Below are 21,879 nucleotides of genomic sequence, written 5' to 3'. Positions count from 1 at the left end.
GCCAAATAAAGCGATCAAGAAAAGTAAATTCCGCAGGACGACAGCATGGGAAGAGCTACTTGCCGGAGGTATTGGGATTATCGAGAGAAGCCTCGTTGAAGCAAACAGCCAGGTGACAGAATGCGTGCATCTCATACTGGAACGAGGAGCGAAGGTGGCTGTCGAGACAGTAGAGAGGGTGATCAAAATATCTACGGAGTGTGTGGTGCCTCGAAATTTCCCATGGGTATCCGGATATGCTACGGATCATGTTCTCAGGAATGCATCACTAGGTAGTATATATGTACAGCTTAAGGTGGTGAAAAAGGATCGGGGGGCACCATTCAGGGTCACATACCAGAAGAAAGTCCCTGTTGATGCAATGGAACGAACTGAGAAGTACAACAAACGAACAACAAAGAAGTGCATTACGATGCTATGAATGAACTTGCATGACATTACGCAAAGGGTATACTCCATCCATTATCCGTCCGACCCATCCAATCCGAACCAGTTCTATAACACAAACCGACCGACCGTCCCGTTCCATCCCACCCATGACCCTAAGAAGCACGCTCACAGCTAGACATACTAAGCCAGCTCATCATCCTCATGCTCCCACTTCTTCGTCCCCAACTTCCGCATCTTCTTTGGGCTGCCGTTCCCATTGACTGGTACCGGGCGTGCTTTTTCACCACTAACACGCATACGCTCCAGCTTGCGTCCTAGATTGGTCATGCTATCGCCGCGAGCTGACTTGGAAGAAGGCGCAAAGTCCTCCCGTTCCTCGAGGGGCTTGCGCTTGGTGGGGCTGCGGGAAGCGAGCTCACGCTTGAGAATACCATTTTCGCGACGGAGGCGATCCACTTCCTCTTCGAGATCTTCGATGAGAACATTTTCTTTATCGCAATCTTCGTCAGAGGCGAGACCACGCTCGAGAACTTCGACCTTGCGGTCCCAGTGCTCTTCAGTGCGTTCTTGCTCAATGGCCATGGAGTTCTTCCACCGGGCCATTTCTAGTGCAAGACGTTGCTCAAACTCCATGGCGCATTCTTCGCGAATTGCTGCTTCGAGATCAAGCATGCGGTCCTCCATGGTGAGAAGATGAGCTTCAGCTGCGACTCGTGCTTCACTTTGACGATCAACCTCTTCACGCAATTGATCCGCTTCCTCACTAAGACGCGCGATCTCAAGCGCTGCAATCTCCATTGTCGCACGTTCATCTGAGCTCATTGGTGGAGAGAAGTTTCTATACGACCCTCCACCTGCGGGCATGAATGGTCGTGGATGAGGATGTGTTGGGCTGACGGAGCGATTTTGAGCCATTTGTGGTGGTTGGGCGAGGATGGTTGTTGTGATTGAGGGGACGCGAGGGACTGTGACTTCACGGGCAAGGGCGCTGTATCGAAGGATCTGAGATGTGGCGTTGAAGTCGCCGCGAGGGTCGGCGGTGACGATCATGACCCCTCTTTGAGGGTTACGGCGAGGAGCTTGGGAGTGAGAGGTTGAGGATGAGGGGAATGAGTTTGAGAAGAGGAGCTCAGTGAGCTTGCATTGTCTGAAAGGAACGATGTTGGGCTATTGCAAGTTAGTCGCTGTCCGTCCAACATCACTTCGATGACTTACCTTGCTGGAGCTAGCAGCCTCGCTCTGTGTCTGCAGACATTGACCTAGGTACATCAAACTCTCGTTGATCTTACCAGCCTCTGCAAGAGTGGCACCCGCTGTCTTGGCTTCGCGCGCACGCTCACTGCCCGCCAGATCAACAATGGTAAATCTGTTTCCTTCCCAAGGGCCAGGTCTTCTGCTGCGGGTTCGCTTCTTTACTTCAAAGACAAAGAATCCATGACTTCGGCTTGAAACGCTGTTGCTTCCGGTTCCGGTGACACGGCGCTCTTGCAGACCGGTCTCAATGACGGTCAATGCCTCGTTATAATTAGAGCAGATGACTTTTCGAAGGCCAGCGACAACCTTTCGGTCTGGCGATAGCTCTGTTGACTTGAAGAGTAAAGGACGCCGTCGCACTTCTTTTGTGGCACCGGATTTGACTGCGGGAGTAAGGAGATCGTAGATTCGGTCATTGTGCACTTCGTACATCGAGATGATGACAACATATTCGGCCGAGGGATCGCAAGAAATGTCGATGTTGCTCACATCGGGGAGCTGAGGAAGAGCCGAGGGGCGTACGGTAATTCGTCGAGGTGGTGGGGACATAACACCATCGGGCTTGACATCATCTTTAGTAACATTCTTTACACGGGTTGAAGTAGTAAGAGACATGAAATGTCGAAGACCCCGCTTGGGCGTCTTGGGACAGTTTAGAGCGCTAGGAGACGCAGGCAGGCTTTCGAGAGGTCTTCTACCACGCTCAGAAGAACGATCCTATCGCTCCTTGAGACGTCGCGTTTCCTCTGCCTCGCTAACAAGCCGTACACTTTTCGGACTTGGTGCGCAGTCTGCCGGGAACGCGCCTGGGAGGTTGGCGACCAGCTTGGAGGCGGGAATGTTGACATAGGAAGGCTTTGGGGTCTGTCGTACAAGCATTGGTGTACCGGCGCGTGAGGGCGCTCGTGAAGCAACCGAGTCGCGAAAGGGAGGGTCGAAGAAGTGGGACGCGGTTGTAAGGGAGGACTCGGCACCGTCGATGGCTTGAAGGGAGTCTTGAGCTGTGAAGGCGGCGTTGGAATCGAGAATGTTTTCGCCGATTGAGCGGAAGAGGACGTCCATCGTGAGTTGGGTCAGGCCGCGTTGTGTTTTACTTCCGAGAATCGTATGTGTCTTCGTCTATTAGTCTCCCTGTTTCATTGTTGACATGGTACTCACCTTGCCGGAACCTGTCACTCCCAAGGTAGCGACGACAGCATCTGTTCCCTCGCCGCCCTCAGGCGCAAGTACGCCTTCAACGAAGGGGACGATCTCTGTGCAATGAAAGACATCGAGCTGGGTTGCATCTTCCTCAAAAACTTGAGTGAACGCGAACTTCTCAATCGCCCTACGTCGATCTGTAGGCGGGTTCAGAACAATATGCTTAGGATGTGAACCATCCTCAGCAGGCTCAACATCAAGAATGCGATCGCCATCACCATGTCGCGTAGGCGGGGGCCGTAGCCGTAGATAAACCTCAAACAGATTATGAGATGCTTTTCGCTCCATGATGCTGCTAGACACGATGATATGCTTTTCGCTTAAACAAAGATGCAGGAACAGAATGGATCGTGGACGAGACTTGTTTAGGACGGTGGATTCATAAACGGAGCGTTGACGTTACAATCCTGGTTGGAGGTCCAGTGTTTACTCCAGTTTCCCTTGGCGTGCTGGCTGGCACGACAACGGCTGAAAACGGTTGGAGGGGCGGATGATAAGATAAGATTAGATAGGATAAGCGCTTTGGCGCGCGGGTGTTGCACGGGCCATGCAGAAGCTTTCACGCCATCGAGAAGAAAAAAGTTGAGTGGAGCTGGGTTTTTCCTCAGGCTTGAGTTTGTTCTGGCCTCAAGAACAAGGATGTAAGCCAATTGCTTGAGTGGTGTCACTTGAAGTGGTGCATCGTAAGGTTCAAGCGATCACGATTAGTTTGTGTCGTTATTTGTTCCCAGCTGAGCTCAATCGGAAGATGCCTTATCGAGAAGTGTTTCTCTTCTGCGTCTGCAGTAAGCTGAGATCCAATTCACATGCCAGTCTGAAGCATGTTTGAAGCTTCGTGGCAGCTAGGATGCGTGGCAGGAAGAGTCATCAATGAACAAGGGGGTGTGCGAGTGTAACTAACGCAGCCAATGGCATAATCTCCAGAGCTGCTGATTTCCCGGGGGAGGTTGACTCACCCAAGAGTCATAGCCATATCCCAAATGTATTTACGTGTTCATACTGCAGAAGCTTCCACCTTAATTTCGACTGTGCCGCTTTTTTGTTACGCTCATTGTCGTAACGAGTAATGCCGAGGCGGCCATTGGTAAAAATCTCTGAGGTAGATCCTCAAGAGGGGCGCCGTTTACTGGGCAATGGCGAAGTTGCGCTATGAGTAGATTTTGACTCTAAAGTATTGGTCTGGCGCTAAAGAGTTTTGATGACGGAGGTGCTTTTCGAGAAGAAGAGGGGAATGAGGGGCTGATTGAGGTTGATACTGGATTGACAATGGGAAAAGCTGCAAGGACCAGCAGATGGCATTGAACTTTGAAGACGACAAGACGTAAAGGCCAGTGTGTCTCAAGGTACTGCCCATTAACAGGCATCTGGAGTTGAGCCTAAAAGTCTAACCGCCAGAACGAAGTGAAGTGTTGCAAGCATCTACTGTCGGTCAATTCTTCTACGTAACTATCAACAGAATTCGGTATCCAGGCACGAGACGGCGCGTAACACTCTTAGCTTGCTTTACAAGAAATTTTCTTCTCCATTGGATGTTTCTGCGTCGAGACTGCGGATACTGAGTAATTAGTCCTCGTCAACTCCGGCTGTCGCTTAAAAACTTTAGACGGCGGAGAGAAGAAAAAAAAAAAGTTCAGTAATAACCCCACCAGTGTCCGTGGCAACATCATACAGCAGAAGCTTGGGACTTCTTATTCTTTTTCGGGGACCGAGGCATCGGTATCCATTTTCTGGCGTTATTTCTAGCATAAGCGAGAAGACTGACGATGTTTCTCGTCTGATGCCGATGGGAATCCTCTTTTTTCCTTTTTTTTTTGATACTAGACTTTTTTGGGGAGTTGGCATTGGCCACTGACATAACCGCCAGAGTTTGCCCCTGTTTGACTGTGGAGCTTTGTTCGGTGCGGAGCTTTTTGGAAAAATGCTTGGCCTTCTGTTGGAGGGAGACGGAGGAGGGGTCTTTGATTTCTTGCTTGCGTATCCCGGCTCCAGCGTCTGTTCTGCCGTGCATGAAGCATGGGGTCTTGGATCCAGTGTCCTCGAAAGATCATTGGAAATGAAACGATTGAGCTGTTCTCGTGACATGGCTGAGTTTGGGATATGGCTCTGGTGGCATGTTACGGAGTGATATGCAGCCACTGAATGTGCTCTCTGTAGGTACTGTAAAGCCACATCACTTCAACTGTCTGTCGTATTCCCAAGATTAGATTGCTCCGATATCCAATATCAATTTCTTGCATCTCTCCCTAGTCGAGTCCTACTGTACATTAGATTGATGCTCTATGCTCCCTGTCGTGCTTCCATTCTGGGGCCTGACTGGTCCCTTGATTGTGATTTTTGTTCGCCTCACGGACCAGGGAGCCTGGGGTAAATGTTTGAAGTCAAGTCACTCATGATTCAACTTGGTCCCAGCTTTTTGTTCTCAACTTTCGGTGACAGGCAAACATCTCAACTGCAGCATCAACTGCAGCAAGCTCTATATAGCATACGTAGCATCAAAATAGCACAGAATTGGTCTCCTTGCAGTGTCTCACTCGACACATCAGCGCTTCTCCTTGTACATCGTCTTCCTATCGTTGGGCTTCGTCTAAGGCTGCAAAAAGCGGTGACGGTATTGTCCCTCCTAAAATAGACTAGCACATAGGTACCTTCCCTCCCGCACTGCACGCTCCATCGACTCCACTTCTAACTCAATCATCAATCAACCCCCGGCACTGCCTGCCTCGAGACACTTTGCCCAATCAGGATCGACCCCACTTAGAAGACGAAAAAAGTTTGGGATATTTCTCTCCTCCTCCTCTCCCCCTCGCTTCCTCTCTTCTTTCTCTATCACCAACCCCAAACCCAAACCACAAAAGACAACGAAGTCGACATTTTCCAGCATCACCCAGAGAATTACCCCTACCAAGAACAAAGTCGAGTAACCATGCCTTCGGCCGTCGCTGAGCTGTAAACGCCCACTGCGGGCCGTGGCTGTTTTCCCTGTCCCGGCTCGCAGTCCAGCAGTTCTCCGAGTTAACCAGTCAATACTTCTCTCTCGACTTTGATCTTTACAGGCTTTCCCGCTCCTGGAGCTGAATGCTCTACCGAGAGTCTGTCTCTGAAACCAACGATTCTGCAACTTGCCCGATAGTGAAGGGCCTTTGATACAGTTACTACCATTCTACTCTCCCGACCACCTCCCTACCTTTATCTTTCTATTAAAGACGATTAAAACAACTTGAAGTTGTTCGAAAGCGTATACACGCATATATCTACTACAAAACAAGTCTTGCATTGCATTGCTAGAAAACATTCGATCTGAGCTTGATCCTCTACATCACTTTGAAGACAACTCGAACGATCATTACAACTAGTATACTAAACATCTTGAAGCATTTCCAAAATGTCTCGCAATCTCAAGCAAAAGTTTACCACCCCGGTCAAAAAGACCAAGACCGCCCAGCGCCGTCGCAGGGTCTCCGACACTCCTTCTGCTTCTTCCCTAGACCTCTCCGACGATGGCGGCTACTCTGCCGTTGAAGATATTAGCGACTCTTCAGACGACGATGAGGACGATGTTGCTGCGGCCGAGGAGGAGAACATCCTAGAAGAAACTCATGTTCCCCCCACCCCACCACAAGCTCCTCGGCCGCAACCGACTATTGAGGAGGATGACGAAGAAGAAGAGGAGGAGGAAGTGGAGCAAGATGACGATGAGCAAGAGGGCTTGGATATTGATGACGACGACGCTGCTAGCTGGGGAGGCATCGTTACGGACGATGAGGACCAGCCTGACGTCTACCAAGACGCCAATATCTTTGGTGAGGAGCCTTTGGAGCGCCACGTTCACTTTGACGTGCCTTCCAGCGACTCTGACTCTACCGACACCGAGGATGAGATTCAGGGTTTCTTCCCTGATATCTTTGTTTCTCAAAACAACCTGGATCCCGCTTTCCGCCGTGAGATTGAGAACGATCCTAATGAGTCTTCCGACTCGGGATCTTTCTGGGACTTCAACAACCAATACGGCGAGCAAGATGATGACTCGGATGCCGAGGAAATCTTCCGACAAATTGACGATGACACCCCTATTGCCACTCCAATGGCCTCCCAGCCAGCCACTGCTGCTTCTACCCCTCAGCCAATTCCCTTTGGCTTTGAGGAATCCACCGAGCTGGATGGCTACGAGAGTAAGTTTGGCTATATGGGCGTCATTACCTGTACTAACATGCCCAGCTGATGGTGATACCACCGAGGAAGATGAACCCGAACCCATTGTCCGAAGGAAGACTCGACGCCCTTCAAAGCCTATGAGCGACATTTCGGACTCTGACGCCGACAGCCCGGTCAAGGCCGAGCGTGGCCAGCCCCGTTTGGGACGATACAACCTTGACCGTTCCGACAAGAAGCCAATTGCTGTCCTCAACCCCGTCACTGGAAAGATGATGATCTTTACGCCTCACCGGCGCCACCAACTCGACCTCTCCCCCGAACAATTTAACTTTCCCTGGGGTACTGAGGGGCCCGAGTCACCCATCATGAGCAACTCTGCAAACCTAATGCTCAGCGCCATGTTCTCCTCCAACACCTTCGGTGACTTCTTCAATACGGCTCAGGTTATGGGACCCGCTGAGGCTTTCTTCCCCTTCCCCTCTGAACCCAACACCGCCGACGAGAGCTCAACCGCGCCTAGCTTGCAGGATGAGGAAGAGGAAGACGCTGAACTGAATCTAGACCTCAACGACTTTATCGCCTGGGAGGAAAATGACTCTTCTGGCGATGAAGAGGGCGACAACTGGGATCCTGCATCAACACCTGCGCGACCCAGCACAGCTACTAGCGAGAAGCAGGCTCATGGCCATATCAATTCTGAGACTGTTGGAGCTTTCCGCCGTAACCAAATTAACCAGCAGCTCATCCTGAGCAACCAGGCAACCCAGGATTCCCTCGCATTCAGTGGTCCCTACAACTACACCGCACTCAAGGGTCTCAAATCGGACCGCTTCGACACAGCTGCCATCCCCCTAACACCCGCCCGTCGCCACAAGAGGCAGATGAGCGACGCCACACGCAGCCCCCTTGAGTCAATGTCTCAAAAACGAAAGGCCACCACCGAAGCTGGCAACGGCCACAAGAGGCACAGAAGCATCTCGGATGTGAACTATCTCCACATCTAGTGCAATGCACACGCACAAAAACGTACGAGGACGGCATAGCCTGCTGTCGCTATCCCTGGCCTCGACACTACTCTCTTTTTAACAAATTTTCCTTGATTGTTTTTCTTTGGGTTGAATGAAACCCTTGTCTACAGCGTGCTTGCTCACGCCCCCTCCCCCAAGGGACAGGGACGATGTTTTCTTTGGAGATGATACCCCAGCAGCTCCAGCCCGGTCGAAAAGCCGGGTGAGCGTATCGGAGGAATCAGCGACTTGCCTTGTTGTACTTGTAATAGTCAATCAGGTGGTCGGGCAGGTGTTTGCTCTGCGAGCGACCCTGCATGGGACAAACAAAAAGTCTAATGCCGCTAATGCTTTGATGTTCTTGATGTCGGATATGGGCAAAAAGTTATCAATTGTCTTTCGTTACTGGTGTTTTCGTCCATGGGTCTAGAGGTAGATAAAAGCCGCGACCAAAATTTCATTCAGTGTTCTCAATACTTCGTAACTGTGTCGTTCTCTGTGATCTGATGTGAATTGAAGCTGTCGTGCAAGACGGCCTCATTTTTAGTGGGGCCGTCGTTCGAGTCCTCCGGTTTATCACGGCTTGCGACATCTCCTGTAGTAGCTACGCGATTCGTACGACGTGATACAATGCCTATGGGATTTTCAACCGGTCGATTGCTGCCTGTTACTGCCAATCCTTCTTGACACAATATCGGTCTAAAGCCCAAACAACTCTCACGGCGCACCGGGGCCTGCTCCTTGTGACGGGCGCAGTGGCCATCAAGCGCCTCAGGCTTGTGGCTTCGGCGACGATTTGGATGTTGTTTAACTTCAGAAGTCCTTGTTGTCATCATTCTGACTCACAACTTTGTGCAAGGTGAGAATTATGGTCTGGCAATTTTGCGTCAATCGATGATTACATCCCTACGGGACGCAAAAGAGTATACTGGGTGGACCTCGATGCGAAGTGACAAAACGACTTATGTAAATTAGCATAAGTTTAGGGTACTCTTTGATGAGTTTATTTTGGCACCCTGTGTCAAGTAACCTTACTTAGTCCCTGGGCTTGCCAGCACCATGAGAGGTCTTGAGTTTAGTGATGTTGACTCATAGATGATCTCTGACTGACGAGTGAGTCATTGCCCTTTCGTCAATTGACGCCCGCTCTTGAGGCGTCACCAATGGCCTACGGACAATTTGCTCCAAGGTGCTGCCTGAAGTCGGCTTATGATGAGCCGCCTTCAAAGGCCAATACTGCCTCTCTTCAGTTCCAGCGCGGATGCTCTCTCGCGAGAGCACAATCAGTAGCAAAGGAGCTATTAAACATGTATCCATTGCCGCCGCCACTCAGCGATGGCTCACTTCCTCTGGTGTTGGTGAAGCTGCCCTTCCCTCGGCAAGTAGGGCCCCAATGTCAACGATCCTGCTATTCATGTAGTAAGATAATTGAACGGTGCCAATTTGAAGGGCATCTTCTGGTGACGCCGCTGATTTTGAGAGGCGCGAGCCAATCACTGTACTATCAATCACCCCGTAAAACAAATCCCATGCACCGTCAAGATGCCTCACGAAAAAGTGCTACCGCGGCGTCAATGCACCAAAGCCGGCAGGCATTATTCCTCACGATGCCGCGCTCGGTACGTTCCCGGCTTGTTTGTTTGAGAAGACTTCCTTGCTTCTGGAGATCATGGTCATTCAAGAATTAATTGAAGACTTGCTGTCCGCTCAGGCAACCAAGCTTGAGAACGGCCCGGAATGGCTCAGCCTTACCGGGCGAGATGTGGGTCCAATCTCGGCCGACTTTGGTACGTACCGCCGGCCACCCAACGACGACAGTTCAAAGCATAACAGAGCCGTGCCACTAAGGCTAAAGTGAATGTAGAGAAAGCAAATTTGGTAGTGAGCTTTTGACAGTGCGAGGTCATACGGGCTTTGGCTGTTGTATGTGATGGCCTGAGCGCGGGTTTGGACGTGCAAATCTTGGGTCAACACCAGATATTGAGGTTGACGAAATATCATGTGTATAGTTTTAATTAACAACAGGAACGTCAAAAATACACCCCGGTGTGCTGGCGCAATGGCAGCGCGTTGCTTTCCGGTGGCAAAGGCTCCAGGTTCGAGTCCTGGGTACATCGAGATGATTCCTTTTTGGTGTTGTGATATCTTGAGGTCATCACGGCCTTGGGGGAGGGCGACACCAAGTCAACTTGAGTTATTGCAACGACAGTTTATCTTTTTGGAAGACACATTAAACAACAAGCAAGGTCGAAGGATTGTCTTTTATTAGAAGGCTCAATAGTTTGGGTTGGGCTGACATCGAATGTGGAGATGCAAGTGAGACAGATCCATGTGGGGAAGATCGCCATGGTGTTGACGCCCCAAACCACTTACGGACATGCAGGTACGGATACACCCATCGATAGACATGCCCGATGTCACTTGATTGTCATCTATCAGTTCAAACTGGGTAGACCTCATGTATTATGAGTAATCCGGATAGTGTCAATCTCATGTGAGCGAGGGCGAAGGAGATACGGGAACAGATTCTGGGGCGCCACCACTGACACTCGCCAACCACGCCTCCATCTCATCCCGAAGGACTCCACATTGAGCTGTGGCTTACATCTTCACGATGTGACTGTCCTAAAGCTTGTAGAAGTTTAGGACGCCCAGCCTAAGATTGGACTAAACTCATCAAGAGAATACACCGAAGGGGACAAACAGAGTAAGACTTTTACAGATTTATTCCTCAATCGCTTATTTGCGTCTGTGCTACAGCAGTCCTGTTATCTATATGGGTATCAATTACCATCCCAGCACTCACTCATTCCCTTGTTAATCCTCTCAAGCATACTCCTCAAGACCATACTCAGCATCCATCTCCGGATCATCCTCATCATACCCGCCGCCAAACTCATCACCTCCACCACCAAACTCCTCACCATCGCCAAAGTTCTGCGTCTCATCGTACTCCTCTTCCTCGAACTCTTCTTCCTCATGTGGCGCTTCAGGTTCGTCGCCAGCAACGCTCTCGTCGGCAGCTTCGCTCGCATCATCACCGCCTTTTGTGCTTCCTGCGACACTGGTCTTGCGACTTGTGGCTTCTGATCCTGGACCTCCGAGGTTGGGCATGTCAAAGATGTTGCGGATGGCGTCGTAATTGATCCTCTTGGACCAGGCGCGATCTTTGGCGACGTTGACGGCTGCCTCGGCGGCTGAGCTGGCGGGACTGGTCTGACCTTCACCCATTCTAGCTCGCTTACGTCGCTTTCGTGTTTGCTTCGGTCGTTCTGCCTCGACTTTCTTGCGGAACACCTTCTCTTGGTGTTTTCGTAGCCATTCCTTGTTCTGGTTCACCCAGATCATTTCTTTAATCTGAGCCTCCTCAGGCGACAACAAACAATTGTTCACCTCGGGGTCGTCGGCAAACTCATCCTCTGTGACATCGGCCGACATGGAAACTTCTTTCTGGGGTCGTTGCTGTAGAGCCCAGACTGTGTGAATTCGCGCTCGCTGCTCGGCAGTTGTGTAGGCCATGGCGTGCTCGTATGTTAAAGGATCATTGAAGATCTCCTCAATCACGCCCTCCAGTTCTTGCTCATCCTGCTCCCATTCCTCATTGATGGGTAGTTGTGGCTTACTGCCTTTTCGTTGGCTGGTTTCTTGCGTCCCGTTCTCCGCAAGCTCCTCGTCCATCGCATCTCCAAACTCTTGCACTAGGCCATCCAGGGTCTGAACATTCGTGTCTTCGCCCTCGGCTTCTTCATCCTCTGCATTCTCGTTCAGCCTGTTGACAAGCGATGGATCTTTGGCGATTTTGGATGGTATGGGCGGGATAATAAATCCATCATCATCACGGCGATATTCGACAACAGGAGCCTTCGAAAGATCAGCGCCTCCTTCTATTAACCGCGGATCAATCTTGTCGGCCAAATTGTCATCTTCCTCCTCATTGTCGTCAGCATCAGCATCTGTCGGCCTCTTTCGCTTCTTATTCTTCGCTGCCAACTGCTTCTTATATTCGGCTGACTGCCTGTAAAATGAAGGTGGGTCGTGAGAGCTCTCCAGGAAATCCTGCTTCAAGAAATCCTCAACCGACATGCGACTGGACTCGGTGACCTTGAACTCTTGCAGACGGTTCTGGATTGTGTGATTGGTGACTTTGACAATGTAGACAACCTCTCGCACAGTTCGTCGAAAGTTGTGCATTCGTGCCGCCATGAGCAGGCAAGCTCCACAGATGCCTGATGGTCGACGACCCATGACCATCCAATCTCGACTCATTCGCTTGACCAGACGAACAGCGTCCTCGGCAACTTTGGCCGTGTCTTGGTGAAACTCCATCTTTGTTGCAAATCGCCAGATAAGATCCTCCGGATACACTGGAATGAGACCGTCGTTGCCAATTGGCACCACCTCGTTGAGCTTCTTGAAGATGCGACCCAGCTTGAAAACGTTGAGCTGCACCAAGTCCGCCAGGTCGATAAGCATAACCTTGCACGGCGGCTCTGCTCGACAGGCAGCGTACAGGCAGACAGCCGCGACGCTGGCCAATGTACGACCTTGGATAAAGTTTGCGCTTGACGCCAGCTTAAAGACTTGCGTTCCTGCAGTGACCAGACTGTCGCTGACGTTAAGCTGCTGCGCGTAACCCTGCATCAAGCCTTTTGCTTCCCTGATGCTCTTCTCTCGGTCCTCAGATCCTCCAACTCTTCGAAAAGCAGGACCCATGCTTCGCACACCAGCTTGATCAGCGCCAATGTAAGAACCATGTACAACAGCAGCACCCGACGACGATTCTCCAAAGGTGACTTCTGCCACGATATTACTGTCATCCGAGATACGACCACAAGTCTGACATGTCCCATCGACGACATTGGGTTTTGGACACGCTTTGTTCGGACATTGTGGACGATTCGGTTTTGCTAATGAAGCATTTCGATTCACAGCAGCAACTCGTAGGCTATTTGAATGGGCGGCTGCATTGGCGGCTCGTCGTTCTTCTCGCTCTCGCATCGCTCGGACGGGGTTGGGCTTTCCGAACCGTGGTTTCGCAGCCGGGCGCCCAGTAGGCCCTGATTTTGGTGGTGTAAGAAACGACGACATTGTGAAGATATTCGCAGTATTGTATAATATAGTTGAAATGAATTGAAAGTCGTTTCGCTACTGATCTTCCTTCTCTCCCCCAAGCCGACAAACGGCCTGATTACTGAGGCTATAAGCACTCCAGTGCCGCGGTGTCGAAAGCGTCTGCTTGCGATAGCTCTCACAAAAAAAAGATTATCGCGATAAGGGGTGGAAAGTAGAGGGATGGACGAGGTGAGATAGTGGTGAAGGGAAATCGCGAGTTTCGGTGCAGGCGGGGTTTTTTGGGTGGAAGAAATGAGTGTCTATGGTCGAGTGGGGAAGAGTTTTCACTCGCGTGAGCAAGCCCCTGCAATTTGACTGAGTTAGAGGGCCAAGGCAGTGACGGTTCGAACACCAGTGCGTGATGTTTTTGGGATAGTCGCGACACCGCGCAAAAGATGGCGAGAAGAATCTTTGATGGGTATTTTCGATCTAGAGTCGTCAATCTTTGTTGAGGCTTCTTTATCTGATGAGGAGAAATGAAGAGGAGATTTACTGTTGCAGTCTGTTTGTGCGAGCAAACTTGCTGAAGCGGTTGGTGACGAGAGAGCCGAGGTTTATCCCCACAAACTCAAAGTTGGCGTGTACAGGGTAGTCACTGAGCAATTCATCGAGTTGATTTAATGATATCTTACTGCATGTACGGAGTAATCTCTTTTTTTATTACCGTAAACCGGTTCTGAATATGCTAAGTTAATGTGTTCATCTATTTACACACTCTCAATTCATATGGCCACAAATATCCCCTTCCAAATAAGGTATCTCGTCATTCAGCTCATCTCCACCCATCATCACTTTATCCGCATCAAGCTCACGCCCTACAAATAGTACCCTGTCAAGCCAGAACCTTTTCAGAATTAACCGTAAAAGTGACAACCGGTTATTAATATTCACCTCGATTCTACCAACGAGACCCTGAAGCGGAGTTTCCGCTGCGTGTTTGCTCGGCTTTCCCCGATTACGTCAGGTCTGCCCCGCGATTTCTGGTCAAAGACATCGTTCAGAAGATCTATAAATACATCGACGTGTCCCTTGAATAGGAACTTCGTCAAGATCCTAGAATCACTACATATTATTCTTGTTCAAAGTATACTTAGCTATAATGGAGACTCCCTTCAAGTGGTCGGCACCGCCCGGTAGTGATATCTGGAAACAGCCTCCTTCTACTGACGTCTTCACTGGTGAGTCCATCTCAACCCCTCCCTCACTCTCAAACGCGCCCTCTCGATCACCCATCACGACTAGCCTCACCCACTAACTCCCCCCAGCACCCTTCACTACACACTCCAAAAACCCTCTTAAGAAGTTCATCTCCGCGACTCTTACATTCCGCACAAAATACATCCATCAGTACGACCAGGCCTGTCTTCTCCTAGTCTTCACAAACCCCAACTCCCCCACGCCCCGCAAGTGGATCAAGACCGGCATCGAGCTATACAACGATCACCCGCGCTACTCAACCGTCACATGCGATCAGTGGGCAGATTGGAGCGTTGAGAAGGTCGGGCCTGAGAATGAAGCTGGCGTGAGGAATGGTGAGAAGTGTGTTACTGTAAAGGTGCAGAAAGTGCAGGATGCGCTGGGTCTTTGTATGTGGACGTACAGGATTGATGAGGATGGTGACAAGACGCCGTTGAGGCAGACGAATTGGGTTTATGGTGACAATGGTGGTGAAGGTTGGGATCTAGAGATTGCTGCTGCTGTCGCGCGACCTGATCCCAAGAAGGAGATCAAGGAGGATCTCGAGGTTACTTTTGAGAAGTTCGAGGTTGAGTGGGATGAAACCGCCTAACAACAAACCGCATTATCTTTTGAGCATTACATCACAGACATCACATGCAAAGGAACATCAATCGAGGTGGCCGAATTTCTCATTACCTCTACCCTGACGGTGCTTGCGCCAGGGAGGATCGTTCAACGATCCCGAGTTGTTAATAATCATCAAGATCGTAACTTCATTCTCATCGGCGTCTCGCCGGTCCCAAACAAAACCCATGCAGAAAGGATCTCCATTTCCCATCTCCTCCAGTAAACAAAACAGGAAAGCAGTAACAAAAGGACAGGTTCGAGGTATCAGTCTGTAGATGCGAACCAAAAGCAAAGAGGGCCGACCCGGTACTAAAGAGGCGAGGCACACACGCAGTGTGTGAGGTTAAGATGTTATTAAAGCCTCTCGTTCTCAAGGTCGTCCCTTGCTGTGCAAAATCCGAGTAGGAGATGTTTGTATCCGTTTCGCGTTCTAAGCATGTTCAAAAGAGAAAACTCCTGCCATGAAACGTGAAAGCAAAAAGACAGCAACAAAACCAGAAGAGATCCTTTTTTTTTCTGTGAAAAATTTCCAAGATGGTACAAATGCATGCTTTTAGCCAATCTCGGGGCATTTGCTCGCGGGTGTAGAAAAGCAGTCAAGCATTCCACTTCCCAAAATGTCCCCCAAACTCTGGTGTTGAACCAAAGACAACCCGGTCTTTTTTTGGTGGATAACAAAACGCCAGAGCAGAGTAGGGGAGAAATGTCCCAGTGTCCGTGTGTAAGTGGGTATCAAAGCAGAGTTGAAATGACAAGGCAGAAACAGAAACTCGCGATAAGTAAGCTCACAATAAATGGGCAGAGGATGTGAAGGACGTCGTGTGCGTCTGATTAGACCCTCTCAGCTCGTGTATCATCAAAATTCGGTCGGCCAACCTCGCAGAAGGGGAGTGATGTAATAAAACAAGGCTCCTTAGGACTTCAATCTGATGACGGAGCATGAAAAGCAACCAAACGCCGACTTCCAACTGTTCCTGTAAGCATCACCTTTTTTTGTAGGTTTTTCTCTTTTCGCGGATTTGGCGGTGTTCCATTTCGCGCTTGTCCTCCAGCTATGATCAAACACACGGAGCATCCGGAGGCCTGAGTAGTGTGTGTTTGTGTTATCTTGAACCACTCAGACAGTCTTTGGCGTGCGAGCATTGCTCACGTCAATGACGTCGTCGAGGTGATTGCACATGGCTACAAACAGGTCGAAGAAGAGCTTGCTGCCGCCCGCCTCCATCTCGGCCTGCATGGTCCCGCTGCGCTTAAAGGTCTTGCGGCAGCGGATGATCAGGGCGAGGTAATGAGCGCGCAGACGGCTGTCTGAGTCGGGTGTGTGAGCGTAGGCGTACTGAGCTGACCTTATAATGGTCCCGACATCGATGCCGGATTGCAGTCCCTGCTTACGCAGGGCCAGACGCTTGAGCTCCTCGAGGCCGTACTTGTCCGCGGCGCAGTAGACGACTGTGTCGCGGAGGATGGCCATATCGAGACTCGACAGGTAGATGGTGGCTTCAGACGCAGCGCCTGCGCGGCCACCTCCAGTTTCGGGGTTGGGTGATGTGTGAGGTGTACGGCCTTGGTCCTCGAGCTCCCAAGAGTTGCGCTGCTTGTTGTGAAGCAGACGTGGGTAGTAGTCACCCTTGTAGAGATATTCGAGAACGGCGGAGAACACCTCGGGTTCTTCGTCGGGGATGGAGATCCTCTTGCTCTGTGCCTCGAAGCAACTTCCGCGCAAGGCGGCCTCAAAGAAAGGCGACTGGCGGAGTACATCCTCATGTGCTGCAAAGAGCCGGCCATCTTGACCAACAGTCAGAGTGACGATGGGCGAGGGTGAAGGCGCGACGGGTGCTGGAGCAGGCTTCTGGGGAATGGCGTCCTGCTCGTTGAGCGATCTTTGCAGCTTCGACATTTTCGTGTGATCCCGGTGGGAGCCCGATCTCTTGAGTCTCGCAGTCTTGTCGACGCGGTTGGGGTCTTGCGACCTAAACGAGCGTTTGAACATGGCTACGGTGGTTATGGGAGGAAATCGGTAAATAAAGAACGGACTCGTAACGGGAATTTCGACTCGGACAGGATATTGTAGGGAGAATAACGACTCCCAACTTTGTGTATCGATCGATCGGCTTGGCTAGAGAGTGACGAAAAGAGCGAAGAGATAGAGAGCAAAAGGGAAGAAGAAAAGAGCGACGCACAACAGAAACGATTGACAAATGGGCCCGGGCGGAGAAATATGTCCTTCAAGACAAGACGATATCCTCTTGGTGAAACTTTGCGACCCTTTTTTGGTTGTGTGTGGGGGGGGAGGAAGAGAAAAGAAAGTCGGGGGTATGGGGGGGATAGGCCTGTATTTATACCGATGGTGTCTCACGCCGCGGGGTTCAAGGGTGAGCATGAGGCAGCCAGCGACTCGACTCCTTGACTTATAGCCTCTGCAATGCAACCCGACGTCCATTGTTGGGTTCTTTTAATGGGTGGAATTAATAATCTGATTTCAAAGCACTTGTGATATGGAAGCCCGAGTCTATCTTGCATTGATCTCGTTGTCGAGGCTGCAATGTCAGGCTCAAATATGAGTCTCTGCCAACACTCACTTCACGTTTATTATCTCAACCAAAGACCCCTGCAACTTGTAAAAGCTCAAAACAACCTTAGTCAATGCCCAACTCAACTCACCGTCATCTTTGACCTTCCCCGGCTTTTCTTCCTAGTCGTTATGTACTTGCACCGCCGCGATCAAACAAGGCTCGTTTCGTGTCAACACCAATCAATTCATCCGTGTTATCGCCACTCCAACCTCTTGATGTGACCGTGCAATGTCACTCAGTAAAATGCCCTGTCGTGGTCCTGGTGGTGCCTCACCAACTCATTGCTCCGGTACCCAATCGACGGTCTGTGTGAAGACACTACGGAGCCCTGCCATCTGTGCCAGTAGATCTTTGCGTGTGATTGGTGAATATCCTACAACGGGGCTGGTTGATTTGCATCCAAGGTGGTGTCACCAAGTCCTTGTCGCACGTAGCTTCACGACGCCGTAATGTTACAGGTGCATCTTGCACGCTTCACAACCAAGTCATTTATGAACCCCGACTGTTCGACTGTCGGTTACGGGCATTGCACCGTGTCTTTCAACTCGAATGAGTAAACTCATGGGAGTTACTTCGGCGAAATATCATCACAGGCCGTTGCTCAACGTTTTACATCCGTCTCGTTGGTGCGAAGTCGAGTCAATTTTAGGTTCGACAGGTTAACTAGACGTCTCGAGTAACCCTACCCCATCTAGGTGTATCAATCTATATCACATCAAGTCACTCAGTCGGCAGACTTCCCCAATTCATCATTAGCCACCAAACAAATTCCAGCACCCATTACCATTCCCAATTCGCACCCCTTCAGGAATCAAGGGCTGCTTGGGCAGCAGCGATTGCGCGAGCCTCAGAGTTTGATCGTGTGACGCTCTCCCGGGAAGCGATAAGACCCTGCATGAGGATGTACACTGTGGTAATCAGCATTTACACCTTACAGGTCAGAGGGACAACTCACTGATGGGCATCAAGAACACGAAGCCAATGGAGTAAAGAGTAATCGCTTCATCCGACCCAACTTCGTTCTTGTCAAGCCAGAAAAATGGGTAATACTTGGTGACGAGGTGACCAAAGGCCGCCCAACCCAGGTAAGCTGTGGCCGAGAACATGATGCCGATGAGGTGGATTCCGACAGTCTGGTGATATGGTCAGTAAGCTGCTATCGCGACTGAACACCAACCTACCCATGGACGTCGAATGCTGTTGAGAACAAGGATCTCAAACACCATCACCGAAGAACCGAACGCGTACAAGGACAAGATGATGAAGGCACGGAACCATCCCTCGCCAAAGATGTCGGTGACTATTTATGGTCAGTTGAATAACTTGCAATACGAAGATTTCTCTGACATGGAGCAGCAGGCGTCTGTTCGGCATATGGAGCCCAGACGCGCGAAGCGGTGCCGTTGGGAGGTTGAGGCTCTGGTTGAGGTTCGCCGCTGGCATCGTCACTCTTGTGCTGGCGTGTGATGAAGAAGTAGATGGTCGAATTGGCAAAAGCGAAAACAGCAGTGATGGTGTAAAAGAGTGTGAAGTAGAACTGCTTGCGGAGGCTACCCATGTGCTTGGGGAGCGACATTCTTCGGATGAGCCATCCTTCCAAGCCCCCCATGTGCCGATCATGGTGGTGGGGATAGTACAGGTGGGTGAATGTCCAAGACTAGAGAAGTCAGTAACAGCGGAGGCAATCCTCAGGCGAAACTCACGAAGGTCTTGAGGTGGTACAGAAAGACAAAGAACAGACTGATATTGGCAAAGTCAAAGACGATACGCCAATCGGAGAACTCGCTCTTTTCGTGGATCTCGTAATTGAGGACGAGGATCACCACGGCTGTGACAAGCGACAAAACAATTCCACGCAAGATAACGAGTACATTCTGCGGAATGAATGACCACGGGGAGTGGGATGCTCGAAGGAAAGCAGGCTACAAGTGCATCATGTCAGCAAAAAGATGGCCCAAAGCATCGTGGAAATGACTTACATGGTCCTGCATCACGTTGGGGCTGGGGAGGCCATCGGCGTTCTGGAGGAGAGGTGCCGAGTCCATCGCGAAGACTCAGCGGAAACGGCAAAGAAGGTGATGAGGGTGCAGATCGATGATCTAAATGATGCGGTGAAACAGATAATTGCAGTAAGGTGATGCTGGAGCGAGGAGCTGATGAAGCCAAGAAATGTAGGGGATCAGGCGTCGAAGAGGGCGATGCTGAACGAGACAAAGATACGCGATGATGAAGCTGGGAAGAAGAGAGACGAGAGGACGAAGCCATCGTGGTAGGTAAGTGTCAGCCAACAGCTGAAGAAAGAAGGTGCTGTGATGTTGGCAGTCATAACTGGAAAGCGCACGAGAGGCGATGCTAGACGGAAGGAGGCAAGAGAGAGTGGCCCTCACGTTTTGGGACCCCAAGTTTATGAAGAGTTCAGTATTATGAGCCGAGTCAATCAGTTCGACTTATCGCAATGCTAGTTCTATCGTACACTCATCAATAATACAGCCCATTTATTCCTGCTTGTGTGCTGCGCTCTCGTGTCCTTCTCGCTCCATACCCTGGCAGCCGGTAAGTCTACCAGCGACCTCTTCGACCTTTCCGTATCCCTTCTCGTGGTTCGGGTCGCTCTGCGCTCGAAGCTCGCCAGCCTTCTTCATATCGGCAAGACCTGCTGCCTTGTCTTGTTCACCAGAGGCCTTCCATGGCTGAGAGCCGGTAATGGCGCCAATGGTAGCCTGGAAGGTGTGAGTGAGATGTTCCGGGGGAGATTGAGAAAGACTTACCTCTGCGGCTCCCTTGACGTATTGGGCGTGGCTGCCGATGAGACCGGGCTGCTGATTGTTGTTGTCGGCCATTTTGAGTGTAGTGGTTGATGTAAGTGCAGGTGCTTGGGTTGGTTCTGGTGAGGATCAAAATGCTTGGATCGGTAGAACTTGAAGATTATGAAGAAGAATGTAAACACAATGAACAAGACCAGAAGACGACCATTTTAAATACCAAGCTCCCTACTCGCCTACAACGCCTATGACATCGATCTCATGCTTCACATGTAGTCATGACATCACCTTCTTTCGAGCATGACACCCCCGCGTTAGGCCATTTATAGCGTCAAGGTCCCTGAAATTATGGGGACTACCTTGATCTAGCACCGCCACAAATCACCAGCCTCAAAAACGCCCCAGCTGCTCCAGGTCTGGTGGCCCGTGCTCCTCGAGCTCCCATGAGCCAGATGTCCATTTCGCTCCAGCGCGAAAGTTGCATCGTGGAGTTGTCAAGCTCTATAACAACCTCCCCTCACCCCACGAAACCGATATACAATTCCTCACTATGCTGTCGGCTCTCGGAAACCCGCGGCAAGCTGCTGCGCAGCTCATGAACTTTGCGCTCATCCTCTCCACGGCCTTCATGGTGCGAACGTGTCTTGTTCAGCTCCCGGACGAAAGCTAACCAGTCGCAGATGTGGAAAGGCCTCTCCGTTATCAGCGACTCACCGTCCCCGATCGTCGTCGTTCTATCTGGCTCCATGGAGCCCGCCTTCCAGCGAGGCGACCTTCTCTTCCTATGGAACCGAAACCTGCTACAGGAGACCGAGATTGGCGAGGTTGTCGTTTACAACGTCAAGGACAAGGACATTCCTATCGTGCACCGAGTTGTACGCAAGTTTGGCAAGGGGTACGTTGTTTGTGCAAGAGTTGTGGGCAATGGCTAATGATGTGCAGTGATACCGCTCGGCTTCTCACCAAGGGTGACAACAACCTTTCGGACGATACCGAGCTCTACGCCAAGAACCAGGACTACCTCGTACGAAGTGACATTATTGGAAGCGTTGTGGGATACATGCCATTCGTCGGTTACGTGACGATTCTTCTATCAGAATACCCTTGGCTGAAGACAGTGATGTTGGGATTTATGGGTCTTATGGTGGTTCTACAGCGAGAATAAATAATGTACGGAGTATGCGACGAGAAGATCTTGAATGTTATATATACAAAACAAGCGCCTGCATTGTCATCGAGTAGCGCCAAGAGACGATCCGATTGATACCCATTGCATCAATTTCACGAGCATATAGGTGATTTCCCGACAGAGACGAAGGATCTCAATGGGACATTTTGGTGCCAAGGCGGCAGAAGCTATGTAACAATGTCACAACATCCGTCGGCCGTCTTAGCCAGGCACTTGACCAAAGGCTAGGCATTAGTTCAGTTTGACTGACTCATTGAAAGGGACACACTACGAGTAGTACAATAGCCCTACTCCGTAAAGAATTGGCATTCAGGTTCGGCGATTTCCTCATGCTGCCCCCTAGTAGGTCTAATCTTAGCTGTAACTAGACCCATACCCAAAGCGGCTAATCTTGAGATTCTTAACGGTGGCCGCCAAGGATGAAAGGAAAATTT

General features: G+C 50.6%; 8 protein-coding genes and 1 non-coding gene across 9 annotated transcripts; 4 read left to right on the top strand and 5 right to left on the bottom strand.

Moving 5' to 3' along the window:
• Nucleotides 1-570: 570 nt before the first annotated feature.
• FMAN_12855 (uncharacterized protein) lies at nucleotides 571-3,132 on the bottom strand (the record flags this gene model as incomplete). Its single annotated transcript, XM_041823346.1, has 4 exons — nucleotides 571-1,557; nucleotides 1,606-2,361; nucleotides 2,413-2,757; nucleotides 2,803-3,132. 4 exons carry the CDS (start codon nucleotides 3,130-3,132, stop codon nucleotides 571-573), a joined length of 2,418 nt encoding a protein of 805 aa, XP_041688935.1.
• Nucleotides 3,133-6,226: 3,094 nt separating this feature from the next.
• On the top strand, nucleotides 6,227-8,000 carry FMAN_12854 (uncharacterized protein; the record flags this gene model as incomplete). Its single annotated transcript, XM_041823344.1, has 2 exons — nucleotides 6,227-7,013; nucleotides 7,060-8,000. The coding sequence occupies 2 exons, from the start codon at nucleotides 6,227-6,229 to the stop codon at nucleotides 7,998-8,000; spliced, it is 1,728 nt and encodes a 575-aa protein (XP_041688934.1).
• Nucleotides 8,001-10,048: 2,048 nt separating this feature from the next.
• Nucleotides 10,049-10,120, top strand: tRNA. The gene has a single exon. It is a non-coding gene; the product is annotated as a tRNA-Arg (tRNA).
• Nucleotides 10,121-10,829: 709 nt separating this feature from the next.
• On the bottom strand, nucleotides 10,830-13,091 carry FMAN_12853 (uncharacterized protein; the record flags this gene model as incomplete). The annotated part of the gene is made up of 1 exon (XM_041823343.1): nucleotides 10,830-13,091. One exon carries the CDS (start codon nucleotides 13,089-13,091, stop codon nucleotides 10,830-10,832), a length of 2,262 nt encoding a protein of 753 aa, XP_041688933.1.
• Nucleotides 13,092-14,214: 1,123 nt separating this feature from the next.
• FMAN_12852 (uncharacterized protein) lies at nucleotides 14,215-14,904 on the top strand (the record flags this gene model as incomplete). Its single annotated transcript, XM_041823342.1, has 2 exons — nucleotides 14,215-14,293; nucleotides 14,381-14,904. 2 exons carry the CDS (start codon nucleotides 14,215-14,217, stop codon nucleotides 14,902-14,904), a joined length of 603 nt encoding a protein of 200 aa, XP_041688932.1.
• Nucleotides 14,905-16,038: 1,134 nt separating this feature from the next.
• Nucleotides 16,039-16,911, bottom strand: FMAN_12851 (uncharacterized protein; the record flags this gene model as incomplete). Its single annotated transcript, XM_041823341.1, has 1 exon — nucleotides 16,039-16,911. The coding sequence occupies one exon, from the start codon at nucleotides 16,909-16,911 to the stop codon at nucleotides 16,039-16,041; it is 873 nt and encodes a 290-aa protein (XP_041688931.1).
• Nucleotides 16,912-18,298: 1,387 nt separating this feature from the next.
• Nucleotides 18,299-19,539, bottom strand: FMAN_12850 (uncharacterized protein; the record flags this gene model as incomplete). Its single annotated transcript, XM_041823340.1, has 6 exons — nucleotides 18,299-18,402; nucleotides 18,450-18,627; nucleotides 18,676-18,794; nucleotides 18,842-19,151; nucleotides 19,198-19,416; nucleotides 19,474-19,539. 6 exons carry the CDS (start codon nucleotides 19,537-19,539, stop codon nucleotides 18,299-18,301), a joined length of 996 nt encoding a protein of 331 aa, XP_041688930.1.
• Nucleotides 19,540-19,989: 450 nt separating this feature from the next.
• FMAN_12849 (uncharacterized protein) lies at nucleotides 19,990-20,334 on the bottom strand (the record flags this gene model as incomplete). The annotated part of the gene is made up of 2 exons (XM_041823339.1): nucleotides 19,990-20,214; nucleotides 20,263-20,334. The coding sequence occupies 2 exons, from the start codon at nucleotides 20,332-20,334 to the stop codon at nucleotides 19,990-19,992; spliced, it is 297 nt and encodes a 98-aa protein (XP_041688929.1).
• Nucleotides 20,335-20,806: 472 nt separating this feature from the next.
• Nucleotides 20,807-21,421, top strand: FMAN_12848 (putative signal peptidase (endopeptidase SP18); the record flags this gene model as incomplete). The annotated part of the gene is made up of 3 exons (XM_041823338.1): nucleotides 20,807-20,887; nucleotides 20,937-21,151; nucleotides 21,199-21,421. 3 exons carry the CDS (start codon nucleotides 20,807-20,809, stop codon nucleotides 21,419-21,421), a joined length of 519 nt encoding a protein of 172 aa, XP_041688928.1.
• Between the last annotated feature and the right edge of the window lie 458 nt (nucleotides 21,422-21,879).

Source organism: Fusarium mangiferae (assembly GCF_900044065.1).
Source record: "Fusarium mangiferae strain MRC7560 genome assembly, contig: FMAN_scaffold015, whole genome shotgun sequence".
NCBI classification, from domain to species: domain Eukaryota; kingdom Fungi; phylum Ascomycota; class Sordariomycetes; order Hypocreales; family Nectriaceae; genus Fusarium; species Fusarium mangiferae.
The sequence above is the reverse complement of the archived record's forward strand: the minus strand, read 5'-3'. Positions and strand labels throughout refer to the sequence as shown.